The sequence below is a fragment of the Aplidium turbinatum genome, chromosome 1, assembly GCF_918807975.1.
Source record: "Aplidium turbinatum chromosome 1, kaAplTurb1.1, whole genome shotgun sequence".
Taxonomy (NCBI): domain Eukaryota; kingdom Metazoa; phylum Chordata; class Ascidiacea; order Aplousobranchia; family Polyclinidae; genus Aplidium; species Aplidium turbinatum.
This window is the reverse complement of record NC_137472.1, coordinates 37,196,986-37,220,933: the sequence shown is the minus strand read 5'-3', so window position 1 is coordinate 37,220,933 and position 23,948 is coordinate 37,196,986. Positions and strand designations below refer to the sequence as shown.

Below are 23,948 nucleotides of genomic sequence, written 5' to 3'. Positions count from 1 at the left end.
CGAAAACTTGAATAATTTATTGACAAATAAATTGGACAACAAATAAATGCCGAACACACGCATTAAAATACAATATATTTTTGTGTTAAATATAACATTTTGTGTGAAAAGCATTGCCGGTTTAAGCAGCTTCATGCACGGAAGCCGTAACATATTTTTCTATTCAATATAACATTTTGTGTGAAAAGCATTGCCCTACCTGCCAAGCTGATACAATCTGCAGACTTTACTAGGAATAGCACCTAAATGAACGGGCGCCACAGTGCTCCGCACCTAAATATCCAGACGCCACAGTGTGCGCACCTATTTGACCGGCGCCTAACTGTCTGCGCCTAAAAGACTTGCTCCCTGGAATTCACTGATCCTTTCTTGACCTATTTGTGCAAATATCAACATAACTTACTGCTGTTATACCTAGTACTGTTTAAAAGTTTTTTACTGATATCTGTCTGCCATTGTTTTTAGCACAATTGTATTGTAAGTAGTGTGATTGTATATTATCACAACATAGTGATCTTTATTGACTATTTCTTGATTTATCTAAAGCATTTGACACCATCGACCATAAAATATTGCTAGCTAAATTATATCATTTCGGAATAAGAGGCGTGGCCTATGATTGGTTCATGAGTTACCTGAGTAATAGAAAACAAAGAGTTGTTTTCAATGGCACACTATCTTCTAACGTTAACAACATATCTTTGGGTGTCCCACAAGGGTCTATCTTAGGCCCTCTTCTATTCCTGATTTATGTAAATGACTTCCCTAACTGCCTTCAACACGGAACTGCAATTATGTTTGCAGATGACACCACCATTATATATAAAAATAAAACCGTTTCTGCTGTATATGATATTGCAAATCAAGAGCTTGTATCCATAGATCAATGGCTATCAACAAATCGATTGTCTCTAAATGTCACCAAAACCAAACATATATTATTTTCAAGTCAAGGAAGCAAGACACTATCAAACAACCCACCCTTAAATATTCGAAAAAACAACATAGAACAAGTTGCCTCAATAAAGTTTCTGGGAATAATTGTAAACGAGCATTTGTCATGGAAATCTCATATGGAAATCTTGCTTCAAAAAATAAGATCAACACTCTGCGTGACAAAAAAAATTAAGCCTTTCCTAAACAAACAAGCACTTCTCTCCATTTACCATTCCTTAGTTGAGAGCCAGATATTATATTGTATCTCAACATGGTGTCATGAAAACAAAACTACATTGCAAAAGCTACAACGTACATGCAATAACTTTCTTCGTACTGTATTTAACATTGACCGCAGAGAAAGCGTAAAAGGTGTGATGGAACTCAATAATTTAAAATCAATTAACCACATGAAAACTACAGAGATTGCAACTTTCATGTTTAAATATTCAAAAAGGCTACTTCCCACAACATTCAATGATATACTTATGTGTAAACAATCAAGTAGCCTAACAACAAGAAGTAATTCTCCTTATATTCCGATATATTGTAGAATTAACACTTGCAAACAATCAATACGGTACATGGGGCCAACAGTTTGGAACAAGCTTCCCCCCACTATAAGAAATGAATGTAAAACTGTAAAAGGCTTTAAATCAAAAATGAACAAGTTAAATCTTTCTTAAAATGATCCTATCTAAGTATTACTTGCACCAAACATACTAATATTTTTTTTTGCCCAGAAATGATAGGCCAATGTGTGTAGATTCATTAGCAAAATAGTATGGTTGTAAGTACTCCTACTGGCCTTCTGGTTCTTGTGTTTTTTGTCCACAGAAGTTCTACAGAGTCTTCAGAAGTTTTTCCATCCTCTTCGACCAATCGCCATCTTTCGGTGAAGCGGTGGCCATGTGCTCCAACCAGTTGCTTTTATATATATCAATATCTTGGACTGGATCGTCATGCTATTGTCTGATTATTTATCTATTTTTCTAACATGCCAAATTGGATTTCTTTATCACTTTTGTTATGGTTTAACGTGTAAAACATATACACGGTAACCCAAATTTATCATATTACTGTGACATGCCACTACTACATCCCAGCTGGCGATCCCTGACGTTTTTGCATTAATTCAACGTTTGCTAACGTTGGATCAGTGTGGAAGTGACGAGTTTAGCTGACTGGGGTTTAAAATTATCGCTTTATCAACGCAACTTTTATCAAAGCACGCTTGATATCTGCAAGACATAACTTCCTTGGGTAAAATTGAATTTCCGCAAGATGATGATGTTGTTTTTGCTAGTTTGTTTTATTTGTTTTTGTCATTGTTTTCAGTGTCGTCAAGTTATAGCCTATCTATTTTGTGAGTCGTGCAAGGCCTATGGTGCGTTGCGCTTGAAATGGCTTTGCCCGTGGTAGGATTTCTTTGTGGGGTTTTCTTTGCCTGCCTTGCTCTTCTTGCTATGAGCTAAACGCATCAAGACGTGTTCCCCTTAAGACCATCAGCACTCTTGATAACGCACCATGGCCGATCTTCATAGCAACTGTCCATACTGATCTTAAATATATCAGCTAAAGCCATGTGGGCTAATAAAGCTATAGCCTAAATTTATTTGTTTTTGTTTTTTTAACATTTTCTTTTTTTTTTATTTTCTTTGTATATCTTAAATTTTTCTGAAGGTGTTGCGACCGTGCCAAATTTTTTCTCAACTCAATAACTTACTTCGGTCACAAGCACGTTTTTAACGTTCGCGTTTTGTCGCTTCTACCTTTTTCTCGACCTTTGCTATGTTGACGTGTATTGTTTTGATATGATGGTCAGAAATAAAAAAACAACTGAACTGAACTGAACCAGTGGATATTTTGATTCAATGTTTTGACGCTGAAGCTTGTGTTTTTGTTATTTTGTAATTGTTGTATCTAAGTCTAAGCAGTGAATCATGGTGATATATGAAGAGGTTGGTACAGTTGTTGTGAGTATCATGAATTTGTTTGTATTGCAATAATTTTTCATTGTGCATAAACAACTAATCTACTAAGTTTGTAGGTGACGTTATATATAGTTACAGATGTGTATAAAAGTTTCTGAAATCCTAAATCTTAATATTTTAGAATTATTTGTATTTTGTTGGAATAGTTATAATAATAAGCCAAAGTTTTCATGAGTTTTGAATTATTCAGTTTTTCATGTGTTTATCAAGTTGGAATTTCAGTTTTTTTACCAAGTGATAGTATTTTTGTTAATCATAATACTACATAATACTTAATAGTAAAGTGTTGTAATACTTTTGTGTGTAAAATTTTGCAATTATTTTTCAACTTTGCATTTATTTTGGGTTGGCAGGATATGTGGATTTGGGCAGATCATTCGGATGATGTTTGGAGGCCTGCAAGAATTGTTAAAGTTTCTAAAAACACTTTAACAGTTGCTTTTTTGTCAGGAAACACAACTGATATTCCTAAGAAGGTAATCTGGATTTGAGTAAATACTGTTGGAATCGGTTAATCATATATATAGCATACATAAATCAACTTGTTGGATACATAATGTATATATATATTACTTAATCACACGGAAAGCTTGGCGAATTCACCATGTGTTTATCAGGTTCATTGGTTCAATGTTTTATATGCTTTGTTGTTGCTTGAATGGTAAAATGTGTGTAAAAGTTTTGTTGCCATTAATCACTTATTCGTCGGCTGCATAGCCGAGTGGTGAGAACACTGGAACGGCAATCGAGAGGGCGCCGGTTCGACACCGCTCAAGAGCATGCGGCTGTGTCTGTGGCAGGACACTTAAAGGCATGCCTGAAGGTGGACACGAAGATTGGCTTCCTTGCCTTCCCGTCCACTTAATCTAAACCTTCAACCACCGGGTGAAAGCCTGGATACAACAAACAAAAAACACTTATTCATTTTAATTATATATCACTTTTGAAGAAATCTTGGTCCATTTTATCAATTGGAAGCTTTAGTGAAGATATGCAGAATGCGGCTATATGCAAAGATTTGTCCAAAATGAGTTCCTTGTCAACCGAATCAGGTGTGTGCAGTATTTAAGTAATTTTCAAATATGTTTTCTGTTTAAACAAGAATACTGTAAAACAAAGTGCTTTTACGTCTGCATTTAAAAAAAAGTAAAATGTAGAAGAATAATAAACTACTAAACCATGCTAATGAGCTTTCCTTAAAAGATGTTTGCAGTCAGGGGGTTGAAATTTGTGGATTTTTCTATGACACTGCGGAAATTTTGCGGACTTGGACTTGAAATAATTTAAGATATAGTATTCTGTGACTAATTGGGAAAACTTCTAGCTCGTTGGCGTTTGGTGCAAGAAAATGTGATGAGGAAATTTTGAAATCCAAGGCAAGAAGGGTGGAAGAAAACACTAAACATGAAACTTGGGGTCATTTTTTTTAATTTTATGAGGTTTTTTACGTACAGCCCCTAAAGGTCTGCTAAGGTTTTGTGTAAGTGTTATGTCCATTTTAATGCTAATATTGTGTTACAGTTCTCCATTGTTTGCGAGATGCATATGGTAATGGAAACTATTACAGCACATTAGGTGCGGGAACCATTCTAGCTGTAAATCCTTTTCAAAGTGTGGATGGACTTTTTGCTGATAAAGTTTGTAGCTTAGTGTTTGTTTCGTGATTAAAGGTTTTCTACCAACAATTCTTTTACTAAGAATTTCTTCTTTTTTTCTAACGTATATACTCGAGTATAGGCCGATCTCATATATAGGTCAACCCCTACTTTTTCCTGAAAATTGGTGACCTTTTTATTCTCTCGTTTAAAAGTCGACTAGCTTATTCCTGGCACTGCCATTCGGTGGTTGATGTAAGTATTGGCATTAACAATAGTGAGGAAATTTCAAAGTAGAGCAATTCACGTTGCCCCAACCAACACAGTGTTACTAACAGCCGATGAACCACAAGCACAAAACAGTAATATCACCATTGGCTGCCGATAAATAGTCGCCAACTACTATTTATTGCAATAAAAAATAAACCAGATAAATAATATCTCCAATTCACGAATGAAGTCTTTCGCTGTGAGATCAATTATGATTCAACAGAACGAATTGTTTTGTTTCGAGATACACCAGTAACATGTAAACAACAACGTTTAACAGTAACCTGCTTAAGTGCTTAACCATTGTTGAGTGGTGACGTTTTGAGGTGAAAATGTCGAGTATATACGTTATCGTAGTGTTAAACAAGACTGCATCACAGCAATGTTTCTGAGTCTTTTGGCTTTGAAAGGCCTATTTGATTTGTTATAATAATATAATAAATCTATTCAAATTTATGTACCACGACTAATGTACGGTATGGTACTAAATACATTTGAAGCCGTATCTGCAAAATGCATGCTTGTAAAGCTTTTTTCTTGTGATATTTTCTTGCCTTTAGCTTGTGTGTTTTTTTGTGCTGTAGTACGGCTTATGAGCTGTTAGATCTGTATCTGTTGATAAACTGAAAAATATGAACGTTTTAGACTGGTGTCACTTTATTTGTTTTAAATAAAGTTTGACGTAAGATTGTATTTATAGGCAAGGTATGACCATTAACCCTTTCCAAAATAGCATTGATAAGCGTTAAATATATTGTATATTTCTGCAGATGGTTCACCAGTACCATTTGGCATCATTTGCTGATCTTTCAGCCATGCCTGCTCATGTATTTTCGGTTGCGGAAAGAGCTCTTCGTCACATGAATGATAACATGGAACGCTACCCGCAATCTATAATTATCAGCGGAGAAAGCGGAGCAGGAAAAGTATATTTGCTATTTTTGCTATGAAAGGTTTTGATTGTCTGGTGACTTCGGTCTTTCTGTAGCAGTAACAATCATCAAGAAATTTAGTCATTTGGGCGTGCACGGCTGCACGTTGGTAATGCACATAATTGGCATTGCCACTGATAAATTTGTTCTTCTTTCCATTTAAACATAACTGTAACCAGTACTGCGGTTGCTACCGCTGTAAGAGCATTATCCAACCGAACATGGACTGCATTTTGTAAGAACATGATCTAGGTATAATGCTATGGTTTTTGTTATGGAGTATGGTTCCAGATGCTATACTTTTACGAGTTTCAAGCAATATGAATAACAGTGATATTCTTCAAAACGTTTTTTTGTTTTTTACGCAAAAGCAACAATAGAGTAGTATTCATGGTTGACTATTAAGTCACGTGACGCACTGATGAAGCCTTGTAGATTTGAATAAATGAAAGTCAACTCCCATCTTCATGCAGCAGATACATAAGTTCTTCACTTTTCAAGTATTCACGCCCTGGTTGTGTCTTTAAATTTACCTCCGTTTCAGACTTGGACTGTTCGTTGTCTGATGCGTTATTTGGCTCTTGTCGGAATGGAAACGACAGCAAACCAATTGGAATCAGGTGACTCGGTGCAAGGCATCGGCATGCAACTATCTGATTCTTTAGTTGGTGATCAAATTGAGCACCGAATCTTAAGTTCCAATCCCATTCTTGAAGCATTTGGTAACGCGGCCACACCGCGCAATCATAACAGCAGTCGATTTGGGAAATACATTCAACTGCAGTATGATCGGTAACTATTCACGATTGATTGATCGCATTCAGTTTTACTCATATGTTCATAGAGGAGCACTTTTATGTTTTTCAATGCTGAGGTGTTTTTTTTTCAGTGTCACTTCATCTCCAGATTACCATACAGAGTTACTTGAACTTTTATGTAAAAATGCTGAAAATGCCGAATACTGTATGTATGAGCTTGATAACCAGTGGAAAGTATATTTGTCTTGGAAAGTATATTAAGTTTCCATTCAGGGATGAATGCTGTTAAAAAGACAAAAAAAATTGATTTTAATTAGATTTTACTCTTTATAAAGCATCAGGAGCGATTCATATGCCTTCCATTCGATTTTTATATTGCGCCTACTGGCATAAGCGTTGTGGAATTTATTTTGGGTATTTGAGCTTGTTCATTTTTTTGTCGTATTGATAATGTTAATCTATGTTCGGACATTTGTAATCACTTTTTGTAATAGTTGACTTCATCTTGCACCGCAGATCCTACATGAAGTTTCTTCATGAGATTACAATCGTATAATCGTTGTTCGTGTTAATTTTGTTTTACTTTTTTTGTTTTGAAACACCATCGCACGCACTTTGAGTTCAATCACTCATTTTAAACCACTTTTGTTCGCAATAAAAATCTTTTCAACAACTCTCACGGAAAGTATGTGACGTAATTTCTACATGCTGGGCTATCCGGGTTTTAATTGTGTGACTTGTGTCCGGCTTTTCACATTGGCATCATCAGATAAAAACTAAATCTTGTATGAAAACTGATCATCATATGAGCCAATATGATGGAACGAGCATTTGTTTAAGACGGCGCAAATAGCATTCACCTTCATATCTGTAGGTGCGGCAACATCGTTGGAGCTCTTCTTCAAGTTTATCTTCTCGAAAAGACGAGAGTCACAAATCACGGAAACAACGAAAGACCATATCACATTTTCCCACAAATGCTTCATGGAAGTTCATCCGACCAAAAGAAGCAGTGGCTGTTGCCTGATAACGCTCAATCTCAACCCGAAGGTTTACACATTTTGCTTTTGAATGCATAGAGTTTTCTGTTCAGTAAAAGTCATTTGTTCAATGACTCAATAAAAACTTAACTAATTCAGTATAGATGGAGACTTTACCACTTTCAGGTAGTGTGGTTACATCTAGGCCTTTGGAGCCGGCATAAAAGTAAAACTACTCCAGCCCTGAGCTCTTTCATACCACTGCTCCAGCACCATCACCGTATTTTCTCGAATAATACACGACTTCAATAACAGTCGCCCTCGATCAGTAATCACCCCAAATTTAAAGTCTTACGAAATAGCATACGCACGGCAATTATCCAACAATTAAAAATACCAGCCAACAATTACCAACTTTGTGATTGATTACTGTTAAAGTATGTGAAATCAGCCAATAGTATCTGGTGAAATTAGTTGGAGCTGGAGCTGTCGATCAAACAACTGGTTCCAGCTCCACTTGAATTTTATATACATCTCCGTCTTCAGCTCCAAAGCTTTGGTTACATGCTACATAGTATGTTTCATTAATAAGCTATGCCATAGGCATTACATTGCAATACGTCGCAAATAAAAGTAATTTGCGTTCTTCTGGTGACTATTTCCTAGGTTACCTCCTGATGTTAAAGATGATAACTAGCTTTTGTATTTCCGACGTTTTGTCAGTCAGCACGACTGACTTTATCAAGGTGGCTAAAACAGGTTAACACAACCTGTTTTAGCCACCTTGATAAAGTCAGTCGTGCTGACTGACGAAACGTCGGAAATACAAAAGCTAGTTATCATCTTTAACAGTCAGGAGGTAACCTAGTAAATAGTCACCAGAAGAACGCAAATTACTTTTATTATCAAATGCCTGGTGAACAGTCTCTCTCTGTTTTTAATACGTCGTAAAGTTATTAAATGAGTTGAAATCGAATGTTTTATTTTTTCCCAAGATGTAAGCTTGTGGCGAGGTTGGCCTGAAGCTGCCGCTGTACAGTGTACATTTGTTGTTTTTCTTTCAAGCTTCATTCAGGAACATTTCCAACATTGTTTATCACGCTGCAGAAAAGTAGTGTAGAAGTTTCCCTTGTTTATTATAGATAGTGTCATGTTTGTTTTACGCAGGACAATCAGAAACCAACTCAAATATGAACAACAACTTGAACTCATCTCTAACAAGTGATGATGAGTGGCTTGATGAAGAAGGTTCTGGTGACTTCAAAGATGAAACGAGTGGCGATGTTATGGACAATGCCGACGCGTTTCGGAAGACTTGCAGAGCGATGTTGAGCGTTGGAATTTCAACTAGCTTGCAAACGAAAATATTCGAGATTCTTTCTGCTATTTTAAATTTAGAAAAGGTGATTTGGTTTGATCGATTCACTATTGGAGGCAATGAGGCATTATCCTCGGACTGAGAAAACAACCTGTTCTGCTTTGTACGAATCAAAAATGCACAATTATAGAGACACAGCTGGTTGGACTTACTTTATAGTTTAAATTTTCCATCTGCCCAATGCCCATGTATTGTATTACAGATGTCATTTGAAGGAGCCGATGATTTAAGCACACCTTGTACATTGGCCGCGTCGTGCCACTCAAACGCGAACAATGCTTCGATTTTGCTGTCAGTACCGATCAACCACCTCGTCCAGGTTTGTACGTTGTTCAATGTCATCGACAATTAATCAGAGTTTGTATCGATAGTATGTGCTAGGTTGAGCTTACGCGTAATGCATGAAGAATATATTGTCAGCGATTTTGCTTTGTCTGACTCGATAGCAGTTCACTAATCCAAATGACTTTAACAAAGCCAGGCTTTGTTAAGGAATAACAATTCACTTAACTTTAAGGGCAGTCTGTGCCGTTTGCATTTAAAGACCGCGCTCCCTTAATGGCAGGCTAACTCACAACTCAATACTTTCCTACATTCCCAGGCTGTAACAGTGCGCGAGATACAAGCAGGACGATCATCTGACCGCAGACGCAGCGTCTTCAAACGGTCGTGCACCCGAGACGAGTGCTCCTCAAGACGAGACGCTTTGATGAAATATTTGTACGAGCAAACATTTCTTTGGCTTGTCGACCGCATTGGAAACGACCTTTCCGTTATGCCTGATCAAGCTTGTAGTTTTATTGGTAAGAGATATATTTTTGTCCATGTCGTAGTGATAAGTGTGTGTTTCCTGTGGAGTACTCAATGCATCTTTTGCTGAGCTAAAGCAGATTTATTTTCTGCATGTGAAACTAACATCATTGAGCAGCCTTTTATCTTTCACGCACTGTAACAGTTGCATCAACATTCAATGGTTACCCCCCCGGGCTAAATAATAAATGAAACAATAGCTCCTCTGTTCGTTCAGTACTATAGGTATGTGAGCAAACGACCGGACTGAAGAAAAATGTGAAGCTTTAACTTACTGCGCTATTCGCTATGCATATATTTTTGCCAGTGCAGGCTGCGAAAAAACAAGTCTTGCAGCAAGCAATAAATCTATACATACACTTGCATTGGCACTCATTACTCTTGACATCTGTTAAGCTTCACAGCAACATTGGGCCTGGCTGGAGTGCAAAGCGGTTTTGTAAAGTCACCGAATTGCGTTGAACTTCGCTCAACCTCGTTCTATTGGTCTGGTTGATTGTTTTTGTTAACAGAAGCTAAAAACGCTTCTTCTATTCGTTGGCTGCCGTTTCGCATATTAGTGACAGTTTTTAAAGGCCGAACTATTTTTTTTGCTTATCCGAAGAAGTTTTGAGACACTTGTTTCTCTATAGGACTATTGGACGTTTACGGGTTTGAAAGTTTCCAACACAATGGATTGGAACAGCTCTGCATCAATTACGCGAACGAAAAGCTTCAGCAATATTATGTCAACAACTTTCTCAAGTTACAGCAAGTATTAACCTTAAGTAACATTTGGACAACGAAATCACATATGTAAACTGTTGTTTATCAAACAACTATCTTAGCGCTTACCTTTCGTGTTAGTGTTACCCTAAACTTTACCAGTCGAATAGATATCACATAAAAGAAAGTTTTAGGTCTGTGACTACATTGTATTTTCTTGAGAGTTGTGCGTTTCATTGACAAAAGTATTGATTTTTTGTTATTCCGCTAAGCCTAAGGGGTGGATGCACTAACAGTGAATCTTTTGAGACCGATTAAACCAACTGTCTCATTAGTTAATCGGGAATCAAATTGTTTGAAGTTCATCGGTGTTTCAGTAATCGGGGATTTTAATAATAGATTACGGGTGGTCCATGAAGAAAAAGAGTGGTTTGTTGAATATACTTATTTTTGCTTGCTATATACTTTTCAGGCCTGTTAAAATGGTAACTCGCAATTTGAAATTATTCGGCTATAACTCGCCTCTCGATTTTGTGAGTAAACATTTGGGACAAAACTCTGCGTCTTAGAGTCGAATCAATACGGTGATCAGTGAATAATCTACCGTTGATGCACGTAAACCTAGGAATCTTTACAAGCCTGCTCTAAAAAGTTTTACATTTTTGTGAGGTTTGAAATGCTTGGAATTGAATCTCTTTCTTGTCTCTGTTTCTTTTTTTTACGTTATACGGCTTTCATTGTATACACTATAGTATACAGTATATGTAATTAATAAATTATGTATAAATTGTAAGATGTATGATCTATGAATGGTCAGCATGTTTAGTTGTTTACACATTGCTTGTAACTCGAAGAAAATATAATCATTAAACGTTCGATTTATCGCAACATTACAATGTTCAGGAGGAACTAGCTATGGATGGTGTGATGTGGGAGGGTTTGGAAATGAGTGACAAAGCAGGATGCTTAGATGTTCTGGAATCTTCTCATAGCAGTCTATTTGCATTATTGAACGAAGTAAGATCTTTAAGAATTGTAAAGTCATTTTTTTTCTAAATACACAATTGTATGTGTCTGTTTTATAGATGAAGTTCTTAATCAATGCATATTAGGGTGGGCCAAAATTGAGCGTTTTTCAAATTTATCTTTTAATCGCTTCAATAAATAGGTAAAAGTTGCCATTTTCTATATGGTTAACAATGGCAAAAATTTTTTTTTTGAATACAAAAGTTTTTAGGGTCCCGCAAACGCCCCAAAGTGCTATAATTTTGTTAAATTTTGCAAAAAAAAAAACGACTTAAAACGCCAATTATACCATCTAAATTATCGCCAATCGTTCTTATACTTTACAAATATATGGAGCAACTTGATATACAACATGTAAAAAAAATTGATTAACATGGCTCAAATACTTAGTGAGATATTCATGTTTAAAGTTTTTAAATTTTCAGCCACATGGTGGCGCTATAATTTTATATTTCCTTTGATAACTGGTGACACACTGAAGTCACCGACATATACAAGGTGTCAATGGAAAGGTAATTAGCGCGGCTAACGATTGTGTATTGAACTTGGTCATAATAATGTTTGATGACGTCATCATGACGTAATATATTGGAAATTGAGTTCATATGAACGATTCATTTGCCTTTTACAGTATATCGAATTAGTGCAAGTACAACTTTTAATTAGTGATATTTTCTTCCCAGTTTCATCATCATAATCCATCGTCGGTTTGTTCCCCACTAGTGGGGGTGGCCGATTGTTTCCGCGCAGCAATTGTTTTAATCCCTTTTCTCCATTTCACCCTGTCCCTTGCATCTTCCTCCTTCAGTCCGACTTTTTTAAATTCATCCTTCACTTGTTGTTTCCACGTTCTTCTTGGACGACTGCGTTTCCTCTTCCCATCCACCTTTAGATCTAGTGCCTTTCTAAGAAAACTTCCTTCCTCCCTCCTTATCACATGTCCAATTGTCCATACCATCTTACTCCATTTGCCCTTGCCAGTTGGTCTATGGTCTCTCTCATCTCTAGCATATCCAACAATTCTTCAGTCCTTTTTTCCCTTCTTGTTTTCACCCCACACATTGCTCTCACCATTGACCTTTCCGTTCTTCTCAGGATTGCCAGTTCACTCTCTCTCAATACCCATGTCTCGCTACCATATAGCATTGCAGGCCGCACACAGCTCCGATATACTTTTCCTTTCATCCTTAGTGAAAATTTTCTGCCATACAACATTTCCCCACATTCCCTGAACTTTGCCCAGCCCAATCTTGCCCTTGCTGTCACCGCTGCTTCACATCCACCACTTCCATCTATCCGATCACCCAGATAACAGAAGTCTGTCACTGTTTCGATGCCATGGCAGAACTCATCATCATGGCCTTCCACTTCATTCCTTCCTTTACTGCATTTCCCACAAACAAAACACTTCGCCAATCTTGTTGCGGCTCTCTTGACATTAGCACATCTTGCATGTACCCACTTTCCACATTCCTTGCATTGCATTGAATTTCTCATCACTCTCTTGCCACATATTCCACAGGGATCTACTTTGTTCTCAACAACTGTTCCTTCTGCTCCACTCACAATCACTTTTGTTTTTTCAAGATCCACCTTCATACCCTTGGTTTCAAATGCTTCTTTCCATTTCTCAAACTTTCTCTCCAGTCCCTCCATACTATTACTTGTCAAGACCAGGTCGTCTGCATACAAAATTTCACTCAATAAGCCCTCCCTCACTCTTTCAGTTACAACGTCAACCACAATAGCAAATATCAGAGGTGACAAAACTGATCCTTGGTGTACACCAACCTTCACAGAAAACTCGTTTGAATGATTTGATCCAACTCTCACTTTTGTTCTTGATCCAACTCTCACTTTTGTTCTTGATCCAACTCTCACTTTAGTTTAAAGTAACATTTTCTTTTGGATACAGGTAATCGGAAGTACGTGGTTTGTAATTATACACTTATACAGACAGTAAGTGATACTAATGCACAACACTATAAGTCAAGAAATCAGCCAAAGTTTTTTTGGTTACTGGTTCAGATGCAGTAGCTGCAGATCGTTGGAATTTTCTAACTGCATCAATCACTTTATATATTGCTTGTAGCTGCTTTTCATTTTTTGGCTTTTTATGACCATGAAGAGATGTTGCCATGCCAAGTGCTCTTTCGGCACAATCATTTACCACTGACAGATTCTTGACAACAGATATGGTATATTGATAGTCTGGTGATTCAGGCCATTTAAACGCTGACAGTTTTAGCAACTCTTCATTGAAATGTAGAAGATCAAAAAGTCTTAATGTGTCGGCCCCAACAAAATCTTTCAATTGCTTATTGGAAAATGAAGAGCATTGTGGCATCTCCTGACTTTTTTGAAGAGGTTTTCCTTTGTATTTCAACAAAGCTGAGCGCATTGCTTCTTTGGTTGAGTTATCCACTGATGTATCGAAAAGAGCAAGACCTACCAGCCGTTCACTCAAGTACCAATTAGTGTGATCTTAAATCTTATCTAGAGCAGGTTGGACAATCTTTAAAAACTCATAGGGCAATATTCCTTTAGCACTGCAGATTTCCTCTAGTGCTTTGATGAAAGCCAAGTCATTTGAGGGAGCTTTGGAAGCAAACATGCATGTTAGCCACGCTTTGGCATAGTAAACGCTGTAGAATGTTGTCAAACTTCGGAGTCTATGTCATGGGCAAAATATGGCTTAAGCATTGCTAACTTCATAACGTAGAGAACTTTAGACATTCATCTTGCATGATGGTACCGTAGGCAGACGGTGCCCGCAGCTTAAATGGCATATATTTTCGTGGAAGAATACCACCAAGATACACGTAGCAAAGTTGGGCCATTTCTGAATAATTATGCCTTAACACTGTATCATTTTCCAACCAACTATTCAAAAATTGTTTAGCTTCTTCAATGTGGCGGAATAAAGTGCGTGAAAGTTTCTTCTTATTCAAGAGTTCGAGATTTTGTGTATCTGTATTAATATCATTCCAAGCAGAACACAGCTTCTTAAAAAGTGGTTCATAAGGTGCTGTGGTCTTCTTCTTATTTCCAGTTGTAGACAATTTTCCGAGGTCGGATTCACTTGCTGTACCACAAAGCAATTCGTAAACATGATGCCGGCAGCTAATTCCAACGGTAAGCACTTTAACAGCAAAGTTTCAGTAACTGTCAAGAAACCTCGAGCCAATCAGAAGCTACGTTGTCCGTGAACCGCCAACCAATCAGAACATATTATAAGAGTCTACCGTCCAATTGCTAGCACTCATCCAGAGAGTTCATGCTTGTTTTGAACTTTATTTGGTAATTACAGAAGAAAAAGATCAATAGCAGTGGTGGGAATCGAACCCGCGTGAATGAAATGACTACTTTCTAGCCCTAACCCTAACCCCTAAGCCAACCAGCTGACAAAAAATTCATCACTTAATTTGCTTTCTATCATCTTCTTTTCACCATTTTTTACGTCACTTAAACCGTAGCTTCTGATTGGCTCGAGGTTTCTTGACAGTTACTGAAACTTTGCTGTTAAAGTGCTTACCAATTCCAACAGTGCATGGGATGGGATAAGGAAGTTTCCAAGCGTTTCACAATGCCAAATTTTACACCAGTATTAACTGCGGTAGTGTCAAATAACTTACGCATGCGATTATTTTGTTTAGTTCTATGCCCTTTTCTATTAGCAGATTAGGAATTTGGAGTGCTCTTCAGCTGCAGATCCATTTTTCACAGGTATTATTCCGAGTAATATCTCGTCTCCCTCAGAAATGGTTGGTAGCTCGGCCACTCGCTCCTCCTTGTCAGCACAGTGAGTGAGAGCTTTGAATATTTTCCCGTCCCAGTGAAGTGTGAAAAAATCAGTAGCTGCAGCAAGTTCATTAGCTAAAAGATTTCTTTCTGCTTCAATAGAAAATTTTATCCGCTTTCGGCGTAGGCCTACAGTATTTACAGAGAGAATTTTGTTATTAAGACTATTTTCTGTAGTCACGGCACCTACCATTTCAAACACTTGCCTGTTCGACAAGGAATATTTGGCTGCCAGGCTGCAAACTTGGGGTGTAAGAACTTTCTTTTTCTTGGTTTCCGTTGTCTTGCTTGTTTTGCCGACAAATCCCCCACATAGGTTTGATCCAGATCTTCTCCACTTTCTTCTGAAGAAGTACTGGATTGCAACAAATCTTGCGGAAGTGGTGTATCTAAAGCATCTTTAAGTTTACGTTTTATACCTTGATCTTGTCTCGTTTTCTTTCTTTTCATTTTTATTTGCTCTTGAATATCTAAAGAACCCAAAGTGGCTTTTCGATTTTAACCCCGAATTGCTTTAAGATAATTCCAGTCCTCCATTTTGTTAGGGTTGGTAGACGTTTTCAAATCGTCTTCTACGTTTTCTTAACAACCCATAGCGTATCTTGCAGATCATCTAAAAATTTCTTTCTGTTTCTCTTTGTTTTCCTTCTCTGTGTTTGCATTTTTTCAAATTTTCATACCCGTCTGTCAACTTTTTGACCATGTAAGTTATAGCATCTGTGGTTTTAAGACCGATTCCTGTTTTCTTCCGTCATTGTTTAATATCTTCGACAACTAGAATTATTGCTTCTCGTTTCGGGGAAGTACCTTTAGATTCTTCTTGCTTAATTGTGTGATAACCATGGAACTGAAGCAAGACTTCTTTCCCACATGGATGATACTTTCCAATAAATCCAAGTCTATGGACACCAGCGTTGAGATTTAGCAAAGGTGATTCGTCAATTAGCCATAGTTTTTTTTGAATAGCCTACATTTTATTTGATTAATTGCAGAAAGGCAATTTTAAATAGTATGACGTCATAGTGACGTCATCAAATATTGGTTTGGCCAAGTTTAATACATGATCGCTTAGCCTTGCTAATTACCTTTCCATAGATACCTTGAATGTGTCGCTAGCTTCAGTGTGTCGCCAGTTACTAAAGTAAATATAAAACTACAGCGCCACCATGTGGTTAAAATTTTCAATATTCAAACATTTTCTTCACATGAATATCTCACAAGGTACTTGAGCCATATTCATCAAATTTTTTTAATATGCTGCGCATCCAGTTGCTTCATACGCGTATCAAATATGAGAAAGATTGGTGGTAATTTAAAAGGTCTTATTGGCGTTTTATGTCGTTTTTTTTTTGCGAAATTTGACAAAATTGGGACACTTTGGGGCGTTTGCGGGACCCTTAAAAGTTTTTTAATCAAAAAAATGTTTTTACCATCGCTAAACATATAGAAAATGGCAACTTTTTCCAATTTATTGGAACGAAATTCCAAAGTCGGTTTTTTTGGCCTACTCTAATGCATATGTACATTGTACAATTGTACATGTATTTTTTATCCGATCATTGATACAAGTCCGCTGCTGGTGTTTTTCCCGACACTAAGTGTAAAGTAAAATGCCTCCTCTGTTTCCGAAACCCAGCTTGTAGGTCGTGTAGACTTACTCAAAATGCTTCAGTTGTTTTAATTGCCTTGCTTGTAATGTTTTGTTGTTGTCAAATGCATAGCGTGTTTAATTTTTTTTTTTTTTGGCTTTCCAGCGAATACTTTCTTAATATTTCAAATATTTTGTCACTGCATTGCTCTAAAAATATCTTAAGATCGATTGAATGCTTTAATTTCACGTTGCGCACTGTTATCGAAGGAATGCAGGTTGAATCGCAGCAGCAACCCTTCGCAATTGAAAGATCGCATCGCAGAAAAATTTTCGGAGAATTCTTGCATTTCCCCACCTCGCATTTCCTCTGATGTGCCCTGCTTTGCCGTTGTCCACTACGCTGGTTCTGTCTTGTACGAAACCGATTCTCTCATCGCGAAGAACAAGGTAAGATCTTTTCGAAAGTGTAGCAATGGAAACGGCCAGGTTTGTAGCGAAATCGGATTATCACAGTATATTTTTGCAACGTCTTTGTTTCATTATTCAAGCCTCTACGCTGAATGACATCCCAGACAGCAAATCAATCTTTTTTTTATTGATTTAACGTCTGTAGACGTTGAATCAATGTAAAAATCGATTGCTTTGCTGTCTGGGATAAGCAATGGCTTGATAAAACTACTGTTGATATTTGTTGAAATAATTTTGTTAACAGGATGAGCTTCCCCTAGAAGTAGCGCATCTTCTGGTGGAGAGCAAGAGTGAGTTCGTTCGGCAGCTCATCTCCGACAAAGTGCGAAACCTAATGATGCACCACGCTGGAGCTCGAGGAAAATGCCATGAAACTGTGCTCACTGAGTTCAAGGTGAATTAGAAGATTTGCCCGACACTTGAGAGATTACAACATGTGAAAATTCAATAAATAATAATCCATATTTCATCAATTTGATTTTACCATTAAGAGAACCCTTATAATGATAAAATCCATAACTAGGAAGGCAGGTTAGTGCGTGCTGTAGTAGACGTGAATGAATGATCACACTTTGTCTCAACTTTACACAGCACTAACCTGTGCAATGTGCCTATGTTCAGAAATCTTTGGATGATCTATTGAACACGTTGTCGTCCACAAACTGTCATTACATCCGCTGCATCAAACCGAACCGTCACTCCAAGCCGTCGATGTTTGATTCATTCCACGTTAGTTAATGTTTATTTGCTTTCTTGTTTCCACCGGGTAAACATTTGGCTTAAATGTATAATTGTACATGTTGTGTATGCACAATTGCACATGAAAGTAATGAATTAACGGAGAAATTAAGCGCTGATTTAGGTATCTTTTAGTAGCAGTCGTCTGGTACACACTCATTAAAATAACGGAGATGCTTTAACAAGCATGTGCCATTGTGCCTATGAATTGCTGCTGTAGCAAACATGGGAAATGATATATTGTTTTCTGGGTAGTTTCACTGTTGATACGCCGGCTTTCATTGTGCGGCATTGTAGTTTGCACCTGCGAACAACCTCAGTTATATTCAAACAACACTGTGGTGTAAAGTCTGAGTCGTCGGTTCATGTTTCAACAGGTCGTTGATCAACTACGTTCCAGCGGCATCGTGGAGACTGTGCAGATATGCGGCCGCCTCCATCCACACAGGATGGCTTACGGTCAATTCATATCTCATTTCAAGTTTGTTCTTCGTCAAAGGCATAACGTCCATAGTAAGTTAAAGCTTCTCGTTTTTCTTAAGCTTGATCGTTTTCAGGATAGTTTGGCTTCATGTGGTGACCGTGAATAGTTTGGCTTCATGTGGTGACCGTGAACCTTTCTGTATGAACACTTGTGTTGTGTACCGAGTTGTAGACTTGCAGAACGTTTGCAATTTCAATGTTTATTGTAAGACTAAGAGTCATTTTCTTGCAAGAAAAAAACAAGTGATACTGTCCCCATTCACATTCGTGATATCTTAACCTCGTCAAAAAGATATCAACAAAAGCATTTTTCGTTTTTCTAGAAAAAATTCGAAATGGACATTTAAGTTTCCTTTACTCTGTGGACGTTTAAAAATGGCCTAAAATATTTTCCAGGGCAATCGCGTAGCACTCTCTTCAAGAACTACGACCATGCACAACAAACCTGCAATAGAATTTTGAGTCTATTTTTATTAGACAACCCGCAGTTAGATGGAGAAAAGTCGTGGAAGTTTGGAAAAACTTTTGTTTTTCTTTCTTCTGTGTTGGTACGTTTGTAAAGAGTTAAATAATGTCGAACTATTGATAAATTAATATTAAATATTTGTCGGCTGCGCAGCCGAGTGGTAAGAATGTCTGCGCGACGTTCGAAAGGACGTGGGCTCCACATCGCTCCAGAGCACGCGGCGGTGTCTCAACAAAGACACTTGATGGAAAGCCTAAGTAAGGGGAGCAGCTGACTCGAAGACTATATGTCACTTCGCTGCTTTCTGTCGTCTGTTGTATCGCATCTGTGATCGCAGTGTACTGTATGTTATCGCAATGGGCGCGCAAATAAAAACACGATTATTATTATTATTGAACTATTTGTTAATGTGAAGATATTGCATCTCAGAATGAATCTCTTGTCTGTTTTTACTTTGCTTTTTATGATTGATCACATGTGGTCGTTAAACAGAACACTACATCATTTTAGTTTTTGCGTTTGTGGTATCGATATCTGTTGTTTGCTTTTAAATTGCTGAACGTGATTTTATAGAGGGTAATTTTTTTTGCAACGTATTGCTAAACTGACTCTGCTGGAAATTGATCGTTTGTATTGCAAAACGATAGATATTTGAAAAATATGTGTTTATGTTTCGTTATCGGAATGCTGATAAAAAATAAAAAAAAACTACACAAAGTTTAATTATCACCTTGAAGAGCCTAAAACTATTTTGTTTTGTTTCAGTTCGAGCTTTTAGAGAAGGAACGATCCAAGGAAATGACAAGAAGCGCCACAAAGATTCAATTAGTTTGGCTTTCGCATTGCCATAAGAAACGATGCATTCAGCTGCTTAAGAAAATAGTGGCAGAGCGCCATGGTGCAGCAACGTTGCTGCAAAGATCATGGAGAACTAAATTATATCTTAGGTCAGCCGAAAATTGACAACAACGCTCTTCAGCCGGAAAAAGTTGCCATTTTTTCATTGTTTCAACGTATGGCGGCGTTGAAACGATAAAAATACGGCATTTTTTTGGCTTGGTCGTATGTATCAGTTGTGTATGTGTTTGTTTATACGTTTCTTATAAATAGTGGTATTTTTTTAGCAAGCTTATCGCCGAACGTGATCGTTGTTGTTTTGCGATAACAAACTGACTAATTTATTTCCGAGCAGGAAATGCACGAAACTACGCAAGGAGAAAATCATGGAACGCAGAAAGGCGGTGTGCGTTTTGCAAAAGGCGTGGATCGGATATTTGAAGCGTCAAAAACTATCCAAGCTAAGAATGCTTGAAAAAGAAGGTGAGAGAATGTCTTGGTTGCTTTCGTAGCTTCGACTTGCAACCGTTAGAGAGTTTGGATGTTTCTTGCACTAACCTGACCAATGAGTGCTGTGAATGCTTGACGCTGGCAGTTTGTACTCACAAGCTGAATCTTAAAATTGCCAGTGAAATATTAGATATTTGCGTCCTCGAAAGAAATATTTTTATGCAATAGCCTATTATAGTATAAAAAAGTTAACAATATCGTCGGCAGATTAACTATATTTATAATCTTGTAGCCTTTTTGAAAAGTTTTTGCAATTATACCGTTTTTTGTTTTTTTTGTGAGTGCAGTAGAATTACGAATTATGCTCGTTTTAGAAAAGAAAGACATCTGTTCAGACGAATTTTTGCTGATTAGCAGTCCTGTTTAAACAGCTGTAAATTTGTCAATCGCATTCTTCAAGCAGCCATTCGCGTTCACCTTGCTCTGTCTTTTTTTCAGCCAAAGACCGTCTCCGTGAGGAGGGAGGCTCTGTTCATTTGAGTGTTCGAACCATTCCGTCTCAACGCGCCATTCTTAAGACAACTCGTACCTGGAAGACACAAGGCTTGACGGATGACGTCAAACTATCAACCACTGACAAATCGTTTGAGTGGGTTTCCAGGTTGAAGCACAACTTAGTTGAACGCTACTTTCCAACCATGATGTTGATGAACTTTTGCAGAATCTGCACTTATTTCTTAGGACCTTTAGATCTCATCAGTGAGCAATATAATATAATCGACAGCAGGTTAGCTGTGGACACGACCCATAAAGGCGTTCACAATCGCATTGTAGACAGTGACGGCATTTCATGTGATTCTGTTGACGTTCGATCGTTTGTTGACGACCAGTCGTTATCGCCACATTCGTTCAGTTTTTTAAACTCGCCCGACTTTGCACCAACCCCATGTCGTCCCTGTATTCTTCCCTATTCTAACGTCAAGCCAAAGCATGTCATTTCAATCGAGGTGTAAGTTGTTGCTACTAATTGAAACTTTTTAAAGAGAGTTATTTTATCACTTTTAACGGAAAATAAGCTTCACTCTTGTTTGCAACGTATTTTAATCAGTTTCATAGAGAAATGTGTGCAAGAGTTGCAACTGTTTGTTGATACAGGTAGTTTACACTTACGTACTTTCAAAAGTTATTAGCCTGAAAGCTGTAGGCCAGTGACCAGATTACTATTTTAACTTTGCAGTGATGGTTGAATATTCAAACGCCAGCTTAACCGCACTACCACAAGAGCCTCCGCTTTTGTTTCTGTCAAAGCCTATTTTATCGTCGGTGACGTGTCCAAAATGAACAATGACGGTGACGTGTCCAAAATGGACAATAAAGTAGCCTAAGTCAGTAGCGGATCCAGGTGGGCGCTTGGTCTCGTGCCCCTTCCCCCCAAGAACAGCCCCCGCCCCGTTAGCTCAGTGGTTACGCGTCGGGCTCAAGATCACGCGGCGCTGGTTCGACTCTCGGGGTGTGCGCTTGAGCAACGCATTTCAGGACTGCTCTCCATTCAGCGGCACCTAGTGAATGGAATAATTTCTCGGCAACAACACTTCAACAATCGGAAAACTTCACTCTGCCAATCTCGGTAACCGGCCCTGCGTCAAGAGCCTCTACAAGTATGCGAACAAGTACCAGGAATAACCTATCAAGGCTTTGTCAGTCCGAGGATAAAGATTCAAAAACCAACCAAACCAACAGAATAGAAATCTTTAAAGTCTTTGTGTAAACTGTCACCGCCTTTCTCTATTTAAAGAAGGTTGAGTTGTTTAAAACTGTCAAAAATAAATCATTTAAATACAGTTGCGTACCTCAGTTGTCAAGAAAAGATTTTGGGTCTAAATCCTCAGTGTCGGTATATTCAGTTCAGCAGGCCATAGCCATAAAACGGTCGTGGGCATTTCTATCTCCAGAGCAGTGTAGCCTACCTACTGTTCATAATCAAGAGGTTTACAAGTAATCAAGGGCGCCACTCCGCAATCGACAGCATGCTTTTGAGTGTCTTGCCAAAGATGCCGCCACATATTCTTGAGCGATGTCAAACCAGGGCGCGTAGGCGAACCCCGAATACAACAAAAAATTGTTTTCAATAAACCTTTTGCATTTTTTCTCACTTTTGGTTAAGCCAATAGGCTAACCCAGTACTTCTCAAACTGTGCGTCGCGACGCCCTGGTGCGTCGTTTCACTTTTCCAAGGGTGTCGCAGAATAGTTCCGTTTCTCGGCTGAACTCAGTTTAAGATTATAAAAATGAGGTTAACCCTTTGAGGACCGCTAGGATTGGACCACATGTGTCCCATGCACTTAACCGATTACACCGCAATTAACTAAAAAATTTGCCACTGCTAATACCCCCACTGCTAACCCCCTAATACCTAGTATTGGATGTTTATCCTTCCAAAAAAAAATTGGAAACTCTGAATCATTTTTCTTGGTGTTATTTCAGTTTGAAGACAGTGAAGAGTTGAGGTTACAAGTGCGTTTTTTCCCTTCAAGTTTGCAAAGCATATTTATTTACATTTGTCCAAGCTCGAGTCGAAATTTGCAAAATACTTCCCGGAAAATTTTTCAAACTACGAATGGATTCGTGATCCTTTCATAGTAGCAAATCCGGCAAATTTTTGGATTCAATGAATGACGATTATCCAGGTTTGGTGAAGAAAGCACTACGAATTATTATTCCATTCGCTACGTCGTATTTATGTGAAGCAAAATTTTCTGCCTTGGCTGTGATAAAACCAAATATCGATCACGAATAAACAGTGAAAGAAAAATGCGGGTTGCAATTTGAAAATTTTTCCCAAGATTCAATGAACTTTGTGAAAACAAACAAGCCCACACGTCACATTAAATAATATGCATCGCTTTTTGTTGTTGTATCAATAAACAAAACTTTAATCATAAGTTTCTTCATTTACTTTTATTTACTGGTGCGTCGCAAGTCCAGAAAACTTTTCCAGAGGCGTCGCAACAAAAAAAAGTTTGAGAACCACTGGGCTAACCTAATTCTTAGGCTACTCCTTAAAACCGCTTCTGATGTAAAATACGCAGAGGTAGGCATCCGCTACTTTTAAAGTAGCGCGCTACTTGGGCCAAAGTAGCGCGCGCTACGGCTACTTTTGTCTAAAATGACACTGGGAAACACTCAAGTCCCTAGTGACGCAAAAATTACCTTGAAAACGAATGTTATCATTCGTTTACATTGTCATTTTAACGTCCTTATAGAAAACACATTCTGAGGAAAATTTATTGTTAGCCTACGCATCTTTTAAAAGCACGAGCATTTCAAAATGAGAGTCACTAAGTCCTTCCCACTTTCGCTTAAGCACATCTTTTCCAGCAGAGAAAAGTTTCTCCACCGCAGCGCTGGAAGGAATGGGGGTGTTGTATTTAATGAACAGATGTTTTAACTCGGTATTCGAAAAGCTCAAGGACTTGCTCTTGTCGAAAAAAGGGCGTCCACAATTGCTGCTTCCTTCTGCACCGACGTTTCACGGGATGGCGCAAACACTCCAAAAAATACAGTACATCCTCGGAGTCATGACTGGTGTTGGTGTCACTCTTCTCGGTATCAACCTGGCTTGATGTCTCCCACAACAGTCGAATTATATCTGTCTTGACTTTTTCTCGCAGTGCTTCAGCATCATCCGTGGAAACGTAGCGCAGAAATTGTTGCCACGACGTCTTGAAGG

General features: G+C 38.0%; 1 protein-coding gene across 1 annotated transcript; it reads left to right on the top strand.

The window, feature by feature from the left end:
• Positions 1 to 500: 500 nt before the first annotated feature.
• On the top strand, positions 501 to 22,031 carry LOC145777354 (unconventional myosin-XIX-like). Its single transcript, XM_082588718.1, has 20 exons — positions 501 to 2,897; positions 3,284 to 3,406; positions 3,880 to 3,982; positions 4,452 to 4,567; positions 5,566 to 5,721; positions 6,272 to 6,519; positions 7,360 to 7,535; positions 8,633 to 8,868; positions 9,046 to 9,162; positions 9,445 to 9,646; positions 10,286 to 10,407; positions 11,262 to 11,375; positions 17,044 to 17,223; positions 17,489 to 17,638; positions 17,866 to 17,973; positions 18,360 to 18,495; positions 18,862 to 19,013; positions 19,697 to 19,878; positions 20,124 to 20,251; positions 20,717 to 22,031. The coding sequence occupies exons 1-20, from the start codon at positions 2,880 to 2,882 to the stop codon at positions 21,229 to 21,231; spliced, it is 3,282 nt and encodes a 1,093-aa protein (XP_082444844.1). The 5' UTR covers positions 501 to 2,879; the 3' UTR covers positions 21,232 to 22,031.
• The last annotated feature ends 1,917 nt before the right edge of the window (positions 22,032 to 23,948 follow it).

Bases quoted from the DNA above. Each gene is read 5' to 3' on its own strand.
- LOC145777354 (XM_082588718.1), top strand. The intron at 4,568-5,565 runs GTTTGTAGCTTA...ATATTTCTGCAG, and splicing joins ATGGACTTTTTGCTGATAAA to ATGGTTCACCAGTACCATTT. The intron at 5,722-6,271 runs GTATATTTGCTA...CCTCCGTTTCAG, and splicing joins GAGAAAGCGGAGCAGGAAAA to ACTTGGACTGTTCGTTGTCT.